Raw genomic sequence first — 13,036 nt, 5'->3', positions numbered from 1 at the left:
CTTATATATCAAGTGTAATGAGGCAAGAGGGACACCGTACCACTGTATATGGGAATGTGTGAAAGTGAAATCCTTTTGGCAGGATATTGTTAATATGATTAATCAAATTTTATCAAAGAAATTATCACTGGATTATAAGCTTTTTATTCTGGGTATATATCAGACCAACCTACACTTACAAGGCAAAGAGTTAAGTTTTGTAGACGTGTATATTACAAGCTAAACGTATAATTGCTCTTAATTGGAAAAATGTTGGATGGGCCAAGAATTGGAATGTGGATTAAAGAAATGGCATCAAACATGTCAATGGAAACAATTACATATATTGTTAGACGTAAGCAAAATGTTTGATGATATCTGGAGATCTTTTATGTATTTCTTAAGACATGATGTTAATGTTGGTAACCTACTTCAGCAGGAACAAGCTCTGAGGGAGTAGGGTGGTAATGATGTGCATTGATTGATTTTAGAAACACCCTTTTCATTTTATTTTATTATCATTTTGTTTGTGTTTTTTTTTTACGTCTGTAATCAGTAGATAGGGATTGGGCGAGGCGGAGGGAAAACAGTGGAAAATGTTTGCTGTGTTTTTATACAATTGTTATTTACTGTATAACTGTATATATGTTCTGATTTGCAAACTGAAAACCAATTTTAAAAAAAAACCACGGGGATCACTGGTTCGAATCCCCGTGTTACATCTGGCTTGGTCGGGTGTCCCTACAAACACAATTGGCACATGTATTGGAGGAGGCATGTGGTAGTCTGCAGCCCTCCCCGGCTCGGCAAAGGGGGTGGAGCAGCGACTGGGACAGCTCGGAAGAGTGGGGTAATTGGCCAGGTATAATTGGGGAGAAAAAGGTGGGAATCCAAATATTAAAAAAAAACTGAACGTGGAAAGTATCTGAGGCAGGGTGGTAACAGTGGTAAAAACGTGGTGATGAACATGAAAATGAACTTGTCTGTCTTTCGGAAGTTTCATCAACTCTGTCTTGAGCATTTTGTGGCCTGGTTTAACAAACCTTCGTATATTCATAAAAAAATGAAGTATAAAAAAAATTCACATTGGCCAGGCTAAGGTCACTGTACATCTTCAACAAGCTAGTCACTGGAGACCTCTGCTTGCATTCTGGAACCAAGGTCATGAAAAAGAGGGGAAAAACAAGCCACTTAAGTCTGATTCTTGTTTCAGGGCTGCTGAAGCACAAACATGTGTGTGTAAAGCATCAGTAAGTACCCCCCCTCCCATTTCGCTCCAAAATATTTCTTAAGATGGACACACTGGCATCCGGGTCGCATAGCGGTCTATTCCGTTGCCTACCAACTCAGGGATCACCAGTTCGAATCCCCGTGTTACATCTGGCTTGGTCGGGCGTCCCTACAGACACAATTGGCTGTGTCTGCAGGTGGGAAGCCGGATGTGGGTATGTGTCCTGGTCGCTGCACTAGCGCCTCCTCTGGTCGGTCAGGGCGCCTGTTCAGGGGGTAGGGGGAACTCGGGGGAATAGCGTGATCCTCCCACACACCATGTCCCCCTGGCGAAACTCCTCACTGTGAGGTGAAAAGAAGCGGCTGGCAACTCCACGTGTATCAGAGGAGGCATGTGGTAGTCTGTAGCCCTCCCCGGATCAGCAGAGGGGGTGGTGCAGTGACTGGGATGGCTTGGAACAGTGGGGTAATTGGTCAGATACAATTGGGGAGAAAGGGAAGGGGTGGACACACTGACTCACAGTGTGCTGTGAGCAAGTTTCATAGACCAGTGCAGCAGCAGAGCAGTTATTTCATTCTAAAGTTTCACAGCAAGCCTTGCCCCTCAGAAGGAAGGAGCATTAGTTCCCTGCTGTCAATCAACTTTGCACACACAATTTGACAGTTTGAGGCCCTGTTTGAAGCAGCCTTGTCTCCCTTGGCCAAATGAAAATAGCAATCTACTTTAACTATAACGTATAGGCTATAAGACGGAAAACTACTTCACAGGAACAATGGGCCTCATTCATGAAATGATCTAGCGCACAAATTTAACCTTAAACACTAGTGAGGGGTTTGGGTTAGCCCTCAAGCTTGTCTCATTGAAAAGATCTCGAGCCTGGGTTAGCCCTGAATCCAGACACCAATACATCAACGAGGCCGAATGTTGGTGTAACTAAAAGAATAATTTTTACATGCAGATTATCAACTCTGATGGCGCTATAGTCATAGTTGACAGGCTAATAGCCATTGCTTTGAAAACAGCTATTGTTATCTTAATAAATACTTCACCTATAAAGTACAAAAGCGCTTCACAACAACGTTAGTTCAACCAAGAGATTCGCTGATAGACATTTTTTTTAGACATGTAGATTATCAACAATGATCCAAGTTCTGCTAGTTATTACGGGCAGACTCACACACGCCATGAACCTGGTTTGGAGGGAGAGGTTTACAGGAGGAAAGGAAGAAGCAAAGAGAGGGATGGAGTGGATTTTTTTTTTGGTTGTGTACTTTCAAAATCTAACTTACTCTTGCCCATTTCTCCAAAGTTACATTTTGTAATTTAAAGATTATTTATTGGAGTGATCTAAATCTTCAAAGGGAATAAATGAAAGCTAATTTTAAAACAAGATATGCACAGTCAAAACAAAAAATGACCTCCACTCTTACAAACCAATTTGCGTGTTGGAAGTTAAGTATAACAGGGCCTTTTCTCCTTTTGGATCATTAACACTGATTACCACTATGAGTCTTTATTGCCGCATTAACAGCTGAGTGATGAAACGTATCTGTCAATAAACATTGTATCCAGATGAACTGATTCAACCTTCTTTGATTTTTCTTACCTGGATTATTGAGCATGCATCAAAACATTCTTCTAAGTGACACCTTCAGTCTGAAGATGAACTAATTCAACCTTCTTTGATTAACAGGCTTGATTACGTCTTTGATTACATCAGTTTTACACCTGATGTAATCTATAGGTAATCAATCTGATGTCCTTACCAAATTTTCCTTTGTGTACAAAATGAGGTGCTGCTACTCACCTGCCAGTGGTCCTCCAGGTTTCTGACCTGCTGTCTCAGCTCTTTAAGGCCAGTCAGAGCCTCTGCTTCTCTCAACTTGACCCCAATCAGCTCCTCTTGAAGGCGCACAACATTTGTGTCATCTGGTAGTGATGTGTTCCTCTGTGAGGGAGGGACACAAATAAATTCACATGGGTCTACATTTTACAAGGAGGTACAAAGGTTACAAAAGTCTACACATCCCTGTTAAAATGGCAGGTTTTTGTGAGGTAAAAAAATGAACCCAAGATAAATAATGTCAGAACTTTTTCTACTTTTGTCTTTTGAAATTATAACCCATAAAAATGAAAAACAATCAGAAACATTTTAGGGGGGAAAAAAAGAAGAGAAATACAGAACTTACAATACAATGAATGAGAACATTCACAGACAACTTACAATAACCTGATCACAGAAAGGTGAATCAGTTCATCTGGTCACAACGTTTATTGAGAGAAACGTTTCATCACTCATCGAAGTGACATCTTCAGTTTCAACTGGCTGCAGGTATCCCCACCCTTAACAATACAGTGGGGGCATAACGACCGAAAACAACGATCAGTGTCATATGCAAATTACCGTAACCATTAACTAGAGCCGTGTGTACTCTTCACAAAGGATTTGGGAATGGTTGCAGTCACAGCGTTGTGAAATGGCAACAGATGGACTCTTAGGCATATTCTCGGTTCAGGGATGGTCATTCCCTCTTCACATAGATGGCCTCTTTGACTCCCCATTCAAACCAGCGTTCCTCCCTATCAAGGATGTGCACATCTTCGAAAGAGTGGCCCCTGGCCTGTAGATGGTGCAGGCTGCTGAGTCCTGGCCTGACACGTTAGCTCTTCTGTGTTGTGCCATCCTCTTGGCCAGCATCTGTTTGGTTTCCCCGATGTACAAGTCACAGCAATCCTCCCGGCACTTAACAGCATACACTATATTGTTCCGTTTATGCCAGGGGACCCGATCCCAAAGAGTCACCTTTTTGTGATTCATCCCAAGGATTCACCTTTCTGTGATTTCCTTACCAGGATTGTTTAGCATGCATAAAGACGTCTTTATGCATGCTCTTTACACATGCTCCAGCTGATAACATCTCCGCCAACACAGCGGCCAAGGAAGGGGAGAAATTCCACATTAAACAGGCCCTGGTTAAGTGTGGTTTATCCTAACTGGGTGTTTGTCAAAGCCAGGAAGATACCCAAACAGTGCACCAGCCGATCGAAGAGAGAAGGACAACGGCTGACTAAGCGTAAACCAGTGGCGAGGTGATTCCCTATGTGGTGGAGGTTTTCGGAACAGTTGAGACGCGTATTTTCAAAACACTGTGTCTCAGTTGCTTTCAAACCCCAAAACACACTGCACAAGATATTGGTCCACCCCAAGGATCAGATCCCCCGGCACAAACAGAGCAATATAGTGTATGCTGTTAAGTGCCGGGAGGATTGCTGTGACTTGTACATTGGGGAAAACAAACAGACACTGGCAAAGAGGATGGCACAACACAAAAGAACTAACGCGTCAGGCCAGGACTCCACAGTCTACACCCATCTACACGCCAGTGGCCACTATTTCAAGGATGAGGATGTACACATCCTTGATAGGGAGGAACGCTGGTTTGAACAGGGAGTCAAATGGCCATCTATGCAGCCCGGTATCACGGCAGTTCGTGAAATAGTCACAACATTAAATCTATTGATTCATGTACACAGACATGAATTTACTATTTTTTTTCGTGACACTCAGCACGACTTTCAAACTCGCTGAGGATCATGGGTAGGCTAACGTAGCCTTCCGCTATTGAAACCGACTGAAACAAGCTTGATTTCTCGGAATCGAAGGAGAAATAATGAAAACGGATGGGCGTAACATTAGCCTGTCATATTGTTGAGGTATCAAGGACCCTTTCGTGTTTTTGTGTTGAGAAGATGTCTTTAAAATCCATAGGTCGATACGCAACGGATCCTCTCCGGCCCTAACCCTAACCTATACGGCTTCTGCGCTCCCAAGTCCCAATTGACAGAAAAAGGGAAAAAAAAACATGGTGCAGACACGAAACAGCCTTCCAACTGAAATACAGTTGTATTTCGTGCTGGTCAGCACATATTTTTCTAAAAATTTGTGCTGACCAGCACGAATCCATAGATTAATTATTTGTGACTATGACACGAAAAGCCGTGATACCAGGTTGATGTGAAAAGGGAACGACCATCCCTGAACCAGGGGGGCTAAGAGTACACTGTCACCATCTTACAATGCTGTGATTGCAACTATTCCCCAATCCTCTGTGAATAGTATACATTGCCATTGAAAAGTCATGGCAATTTGCATATGAATGTGTCTGACATTCTTCTGTAAGGAGTCGGGTTGTTGTGAAGCGTCTAGTGTGTTGATGTAGTGTTCTGTGCCTGTCACGTCTCACTTAGAACCTTCACCGCTGGCTAACAGAAATGCAAACAGGGGAGCCAAACACGTAAGTCTCTCCAACAGCAAGCCCTAGGTAGTGCCTCCTCGTGGCGACACGCGGTAACTGGGTACACCTTGGACCCTGGCTGAACTACAAGGGACTCGGAGGAGGTCTGGCCCCTAGAGGTGTGGTACGCAGGCCCACCAGTGTGTGGATATTACCTGATGCCCACGAACCAGCCCCCCCAGCTATGGGTTAAATAGTGCCACTGCCGACTGGATACCTCGGGGGAGGAATAGGCTGCGGGAGTAAACCCCTACAGAAAATCAACACCCACAGTGCTGTTGTTTTTTGTTTTTCTTGCCCTTTTGTATCTGTTTAAGTCAGAGAGTACTGCTGGCGTCATGTGTGTCTGCTGCTTCTCCCTCTTGTAGCACCCCCTTCCCATCCACCCCTGTATGTTTGTGCTATGCGACTTTGAGTGTTAGAAAAGCGCTATGTAAGATTATTTATTATTATTATACGAAACCGATCGTTTGTTTTGGTCATTATGCCACTGTACTGTCTATAAGAGAGAAGATACTTGCAGTCAATTGAGACTAAAGAGATCACTTAGATGAGCGATGAAACATTTTTCTCTCAATAAACGTTGTGTCCAGATGAACTGATTCAACTTTCTGTGACATGCATAAAGACATTACAATAACCTGGTTGCATAAATGTGCACACCCTTTTATAATTGGTGGTGTTCTGAATTAACCAATCACATTCAAACTCCCATTAAATAGCAATTAGTATACACCTGCCATCAACTGAAGTGACTGTGATTAACCCCAAATAAAGTTCAGCTGTTCCTTCAGTATTTTCCTGACATCTTCTTGGTTGCATACAACTGTAAAAGCTATAGTCCACAAAGAGCTTACAAAGCATGAACAGGATCTCATTGTTCAAAGTACAGAACATAAGTTGATATGGCTAGATTTGTCAACACTGGACTGTTCATCACTGGCTACAATACAAAGGGGGTCCGTGTGAGAAACAAACCTTCTCAATGTCGAGGACCTTGTCTTGCATCTCCTTGAGTGCACACTGGGATTCTGCCTCTTTGAGCCTGGCCTGCACAAGCTCTCTTTCCAATTGCAGGATGAACTCCTCAGTGTATCGCAGGTTTCCTTTCTACAATAGACAGGACGGGATTAAGTGTGGACAGTACAGAAGTGCTGGAAATAATAAAACCAACTTTACGTCCTGGTCTTTCATCATGGACAAAACATTCAATCTCGGGAAATATAAAGTGCAGCACAATTAACTCCAAAGTAATGTCCTTGAGATGCATATCAAATGCTTTAAGCATGTGCTACATATAATCTGTTGGAAAAATGCACACAGATAAAGCTTCTCTACACATAACACCTTTCAACCTTGATTTCATCTGACACCAACAATTAACTTCTGCTTTCGAATGAATATTTCATGACCGTTCATTGTGAAGCAAAGACAAAAAAAATATGTTAACACCTGATTCACTGCACACATTGTCATGTTAAATCGAACCATAAATAATTGAGGATAATCAGTGTCTGGTCAATAGATATGCACCCGGAGGATCCAGTTGGCTGAGAATAGGTCACCATGTGTCAAAACTACCAGCCTAACAGATGCTGCTTACAAATTCATGAACATATTACTTAGTGTGTGCAAGACTGTAAATGGTTGCAGAAATATGTGTAACAGCATGTCCCGATTTGAAGTCATGCATGCCAAAAGACGTCATTATGCACATCAAGTGTGCAGAGTGTGGAGGATCCACCTCTGCCCCCATTGCAGGGATTTCATTGCTGGGCAACAAGTCTACAGTGATTTTCATAGAAGAGTGAGCAAAAAGAAAAAGAAAGACAGAGAAAGAAGACAGAAAGAGGGAGAGAAACATAACCACACTCCAGTGAAAAAAATTTTTTACTTTTTTTTTAGGGGGGGGGCAGGTCTCAGTTTTTCACACCAAAAAAATCTATCTGTAAATATGCAGCCTGAAGCTTCAGCACTGCACTATCACAAAATACATCCCAGCTGCGATGACATGGCTTCCGTTCCAGCACTGGCCATATCGCCTGATCGGAGGTTCAGCCCTGACTGTGGTGGTTTGCGCCTGCCTCGTTGGGGACACTGAGGTCCTCCTTACCGCTTGTGGCTGCTGCTGCTGCTGGAGCTGCCTGATGGTTTTCTGGGCCTGCTCCAGTTGAGCACTGGCCTCCTCGCTCTGCTGTTTGACTGTGGCCAGCTCCCGCTTTACCAGGTAGTTCTCTTCTGCCTCCTGGGCTCGAGTCACTTGTCCCTTGGGACATAACCAACCGAGGAGGGGTGGGGTGAGCACGGTAAGAGGTGAAATGCAAGGCCGGAATGGGCGGGCAAAAAAAATAAACAAAAACAAAAAGAGGGACTGGGGTTTTTCCAAGCACATACTTTTTTGCAGTAGCACGATGTGATTTATGGCAGAGTTCATTAACTTCCTTTAGCATGAGCTGTGATATTCGTGTGAAATGCCCTAATGTGGGATCACATGCACTTAATATTGGAATCTCCCAGTGTGATTTGGTTTTGCGCTATTAGTTTCCCTTATTCAGAAAATCATAAATCCATTTCTGCACTTTGCAATAGCGTGCCATTTGTTGAAATAATCATAAGCATGCAATAATAGGGCGTGATCGAGATAATTTTCAGAAGGGGAAAAGTGCAACATAGAGGATAGGGACAAAGGAAAAAAAAATAAAGAATATACCTGTATCAATCTATCTGCCAAGGAAGCACTTTCCTACAAAACAGAGATATCAGCAAGTGACAGCAGAGACAATCCAGAGGACATAACACAAAGAAGAACAACTGATTGTTTTAGAAAAGAGGCACAATGTTCCTTTTCCCTCCTACTTTTGACAAAACACTGCTACATTTTCAAAACTTGAAGACTGATTCGATAATTATAGATTCAGGAGGTGGAGAAGGAATATTGCCATCATATGTGGTGAAAAAGGTGCAAATGAGATGATGACAAAGTGAAAATTAGGCGGTGTTGACAACATGCAGATAAGTTTCAGACAGACAAAGCACACAACAGCTACAGTAAAGCTAAAGCAAAGAAGGAAAGTGTATGACAACAGCAGAATAAAAGTGCTCAGGAGCCTTTTTTTTTTTTTTTTAACTCGGGGGCGTGGGGGGTCGTTCACCCATAGTTCATGAACGATTTAAGTTAGTACAAGAAAATATAATGGCACTGGAAATAAGTGACAAAAAGACACTTCAGAATCCAGACAGCAGCAGCCTTGAAGTGGATTAGCATAACAGGCCTACTGACACCAGAGTGTTCACCCGCTTCCCTAGGCAAAGTCATCTATGTGACATACAACCTTACTTTTCTTCAGAGACAGCATGCGTGGTGCATTTACTGGGCACCAATAGTGCCCATTCATTCCAACACATATGGGAGCAGCATGATACCAACAGTGCAACTTGGCATGCAGTGCTCACTTTATCTCAAGCAGTATCAAACATTCACATTCCAAAATAGCTGGTTAACCATCTATGCTTCAGTTAGTGGTATTCAGAGGAATTAAAAGTTCCCTGCTTCACCATGGCACAAAGATAACTTGCAAAGCCCTCCTCTGCTTTATAACTATCTTCATCTACATTGAGAAGGCTTGTCATACCAGAAGATAACAAAGTGCCTTGGACAGTTTTACTCTTAGCACAGCCCAGTTAGTGACAGACAAGACTCCATGTTCCTTCATGGTCAAGAGGAAATGCAGACGTATGAGTGTACACACTGGATGGGTTAATGGAGGATTTATGATCTTGTGCACATGCCTGTTGAAGTGGCTGACATGGTGTGTGTGTATGTGTGTGTGAGTGTGTATGTGTGTGTCTCTAGTTTGTGATCAGGGTTGCTTGGTAATGACACGGCACACTCAACTTCTTCTTCCACTCACTTTCTCCAGAGTGTCTATCCTCTGCTTCAGGAGTCTGTTCTCTGTTCGCAGCCTCTGCAATGACAAGGATTCATGCAATCACACAAAACAGAATATGTACACATGGTGATGCGATATTCCTGGCGTTTCGCCATTGTGGTCCTCGCATAACACACATTTGTCTAGATGTACCTTAATCTCCACCTGCTCCTCCATCTCTTTCGTTTTGATAGTAGTGTATTCCTTTTCTAATCTGAAAAATGTCAAACATAAAAAGAATAAAAACATGCACTCATGCCATTGTTACATTTCGTAATTCTAAAAAAAATGCAAACATTTTTCACCCTTCATGGAGGTCAGAAAGACAATATTAATGAATTAATCAAAAATGAAAAAGAGCTGAAAATACTGCAAATGATTTAGAATTGTGGCACTGTAAAAAGCCTACACAGTAACTGGAAAAGCAGCTCTACTCACTTCTTCATCTTCTTTGCATTGTACTTGACTTGATAAGCAGCCTGGATGACCTTGTCTGGTCCACTGTCAAGCTGGTGTGGAATGACCCTCTGAAAGTGCTGGAACACAATAAGTAAAAAATAAGACTGGATACTTGAAAGATAATTACAATTACCTTTAAAGTACATTTGTACATAAATAAATAAAGCTAATAAAAAGGTTATATGGGTGTCATGCATCTGTACCTGTAACATTCCCTCCATGTCAAGCTGTATTAGTTCTGCGTGGTTCATCTGCAGGATGGCCAGTCCCACTCGGAACACAATCTCCAGACCCTAACCAAAGATCATTATTAATTACAACAACTTGAAATGGAAGCAATGACAGGGCAACGCTGGGGCAACACTTCTATGATATTCAAGGTCTGGTGTAATTTGCTTTACAATGCAAAGATGGAGAAGAATGTATTCACTCACATCAAGATGACAATACTGGATTAGATAGGTCTGAAGAGAGCAGTGAGAAAACGGACTAAAATAAGAAATAACCCTTTTTGCCACTTGGTGGCGCTAAAGTATAAAGTTTGACAGAAAACGGGCCATTATTCTCATTTCAGAAATTTGTAGACAGTTTAAGTTAAAGTTTTATCTCTCAATCTTATATTTTGTAAATGTTTCCTAATAGAACTCAGTAAAGAAAAAGGATTCATGCAATACAGTTTTTGTAAGTTCTCCCTTCCTACCACATCCAAACCATGAAAACTTATTGGAACTGTTCAAGTGTAATGGTTTTAGTATGCCACAAAATGGCATTCTTCAAGCATGCCTGACTTTTATGGGGCATTCTATTCATCTTAGTTTGTCCTGTCCATATCCACACTAGCTAGCATTTTTGCCACAAAGTTAAAGGGATGTTTCACTTTAATATAACTTGTCAAGTTTAAGCAGTCTTACCTCCATCTAAGTGTATCTACAAATAAGCTAGTAACCACTGCTGTCCCTGTGATCCGCTGTCAACACCACCATTCCTCCAAGCTGTCAAGCTCCTCATGACATGGTTTGATGTAATATTTAGTAATGTCAATAGTTGGTGGCATGCTGGAACCATTATGCTTGGATAGTTTGACTAAGTTTTCCTGGTTTGATGTAATGTTTAGTAATGTCAATATTTAGTGGCATATTAAAACCATTATACTTGAATAGTTTGAATAAGTTTTCATGGTTTGATATAATGTCAATATTTAGTGGCATACTAAAACCATTATACTTGAATAGTTTAAATACTTTTTCATGTTTTTGGAGTAATGTTTAGTAATCTCAGTAATGTTTACATTTTAGGATATATATTGTTTTTTATTTATTTTTATATACTTATTTTTATTTTATACACTATTCAGTTGTATTTGGCTTTGATGCAATACTTTTGTGCGCTCGTCCCTGGGCCTGTTTAAAGATGTTGAACTACTTGAGGGCAGGGGCAAGATTAACCAGAGTCAGTTTTATCAATCTGTGATTGACAGTCTCACAAAGCGAATGCCAGAATTAGACTTTGTCCAGATGCTGAAACCTCTGGATAAGCACTTTTGGCTACAGGACCGCAATGTATTGATCCTGTATGGAGAAAAAGAGGTACATACGGGCACTTGCTAAAACACTTGGCGAACCAGCCACAGGCGGTTGAGGAGTTCCGCAACTGGAAGTTACAAGATAAAGCACCAGGCAAAACGCTGGAAAAGCTTTGTACAGCAAGAAGGACCAGTATTATTAACTGCAGAGTTTTCTGCAGTTAATACTGATAGCAAGACCCGCAATAGGTTGTGTGAAAACCGCCTCCCATCGCTCCTTTTTGTGGATCTTAATGGACCTCCTTTGGAGATTCGACCCAACGCCCTTAAACAGATCTTGGATTAAATCAGGTGATTGCCAGTCCACGTCATGGTCTTCTGGATGAACAGTAAAAGTAGCTGATCCCAGGCCTCTGTGGTTGCTTCTGTTTTAAGGTAAGGGCTAATCCTAAATAACTATTATTCACTGTTAGCACTGTATTGTATGTGATGGGTGTTGATGAGGACTGGATCCCTTGTAGGCAGCCTGGCCTATTTCTATTGATATTTACAATGTGTGTTGTTATAGGCTGGTTTGTTGATATTTGACCCTCACATTTGATGTTTTAATTGTACCGAGAAATTATTGTGCTCATCTGCGTGTGATGGGTAACTTTAACTGTTAACCGTTAGTTAATTAATTGTAAAGCACTTTAAGTGGCTGTTGCAGCTAGAAAAGTGCTATATACAATGCAACTTGACTGATTGATTGATTGATTGATTAATGGTAGCCATTCCAGTTAACTGACCTCACACATGAAGATGTCGAAGATCCTTGTGGCAACAGGCAGAGGGAAGGAGGTAAGGAAGATGGTGAGGAACCAGGAGGAGGCGTACATAGAGGTGTGAAAGCTCTGGGCTTGGAAATGCACATGGAGCTCTGGTAGATGCTCCTGGCAGACAAAAAAATAAAAAAATAAAGTAAAATAAAAGATATTATACAATAAACAATGTACTATATTTCATCAGTATTCTACATTTTTTCCTAGACTGCCAAACCTGCTGCCCCTATAGTGCTTCTCAATAAGATTCTTACTTGGATCATACACTCAAACTGATACATGCAGAGTCCCAGCTCAGCCATGCTGGGTTTGAAGAGCTCTCGTAATCTGTAGTCCTGCATCAGTTTCACAAACACACAGAATGCCTCCTCTTCTGGCATCTTGGAGGAAAAAAAAAAACATGGTCACATCAAACCACTAGTCTTTGCCTCCTTCAGCTGTACAATGAGTAAAATATGCCACATGATTTGCTAGCTGATACAAATCTGAAAGGGAGGAAGGAAATATTGGATGTTTGTGTCTGTGTATAAAGTGTATTTGGGATTATTACCTGCATTAGCAGCAGTCCAACAATGAATGCACTTCCTTGACAATAGCCAACCTCCCGGTCCACTAGAGAATAGGCCTGAGGCAACAGTGGCTTTGGTTAAGTCTCAGTGATGGCCACAAGAGCAAAGCTAAACTTAGATGACATGTTAGACATCTAAGTGTTTCTGAGGTAACTGTGTGACTGCTCAGTCAGTGCTCACCTTGAATTAAAACAAAGTAGCCCTCCACCTGATGTCTGTTTTCATAAATAC

At 41.7% G+C, this 13,036-nt stretch overlaps 1 protein-coding gene across 2 annotated transcripts in view; it reads right to left on the bottom strand.

The window, feature by feature from the left end:
* evi5b (ecotropic viral integration site 5b) overlaps positions 1–13,036 on the bottom strand; it is a 61,551-nt gene that overhangs the window by 16,077 nt on the left and 32,438 nt on the right. The window contains exons 5-15 of one of the 2 annotated variants that reach the window (XM_056277404.1): positions 12,787–12,861; positions 12,491–12,616; positions 12,204–12,347; positions 10,097–10,186; positions 9,873–9,970; positions 9,588–9,648; positions 9,417–9,470; positions 8,216–8,248; positions 7,619–7,771; positions 6,484–6,615; positions 3,018–3,158 (exon numbers count right to left, since the gene is read on the bottom strand). In XM_056277404.1, coding sequence (XP_056133379.1) covers positions 3,018–3,158; positions 6,484–6,615; positions 7,619–7,771; positions 8,216–8,248; positions 9,417–9,470; positions 9,588–9,648; positions 9,873–9,970; positions 10,097–10,186; positions 12,204–12,347; positions 12,491–12,616; positions 12,787–12,861 — 1,107 coding nt within the window. The remainder of the gene's footprint in view (positions 1–3,017; positions 3,159–6,483; positions 6,616–7,618; positions 7,772–8,215; positions 8,249–9,416; positions 9,471–9,587; positions 9,649–9,872; positions 9,971–10,096; positions 10,187–12,203; positions 12,348–12,490; positions 12,617–12,786; positions 12,862–13,036) is intronic. The other variant, XM_056277405.1, reaches the window with a different exon arrangement.

The sequence above is a fragment of the Lampris incognitus genome, chromosome 3 (genome assembly GCF_029633865.1).
Source record: "Lampris incognitus isolate fLamInc1 chromosome 3, fLamInc1.hap2, whole genome shotgun sequence".
NCBI lineage: Eukaryota > Metazoa > Chordata > Actinopteri > Lampriformes > Lampridae > Lampris > Lampris incognitus.
Note: the sequence above shows the minus strand (reverse complement) of the source record. Positions and strands in the feature narration are given on the sequence as shown.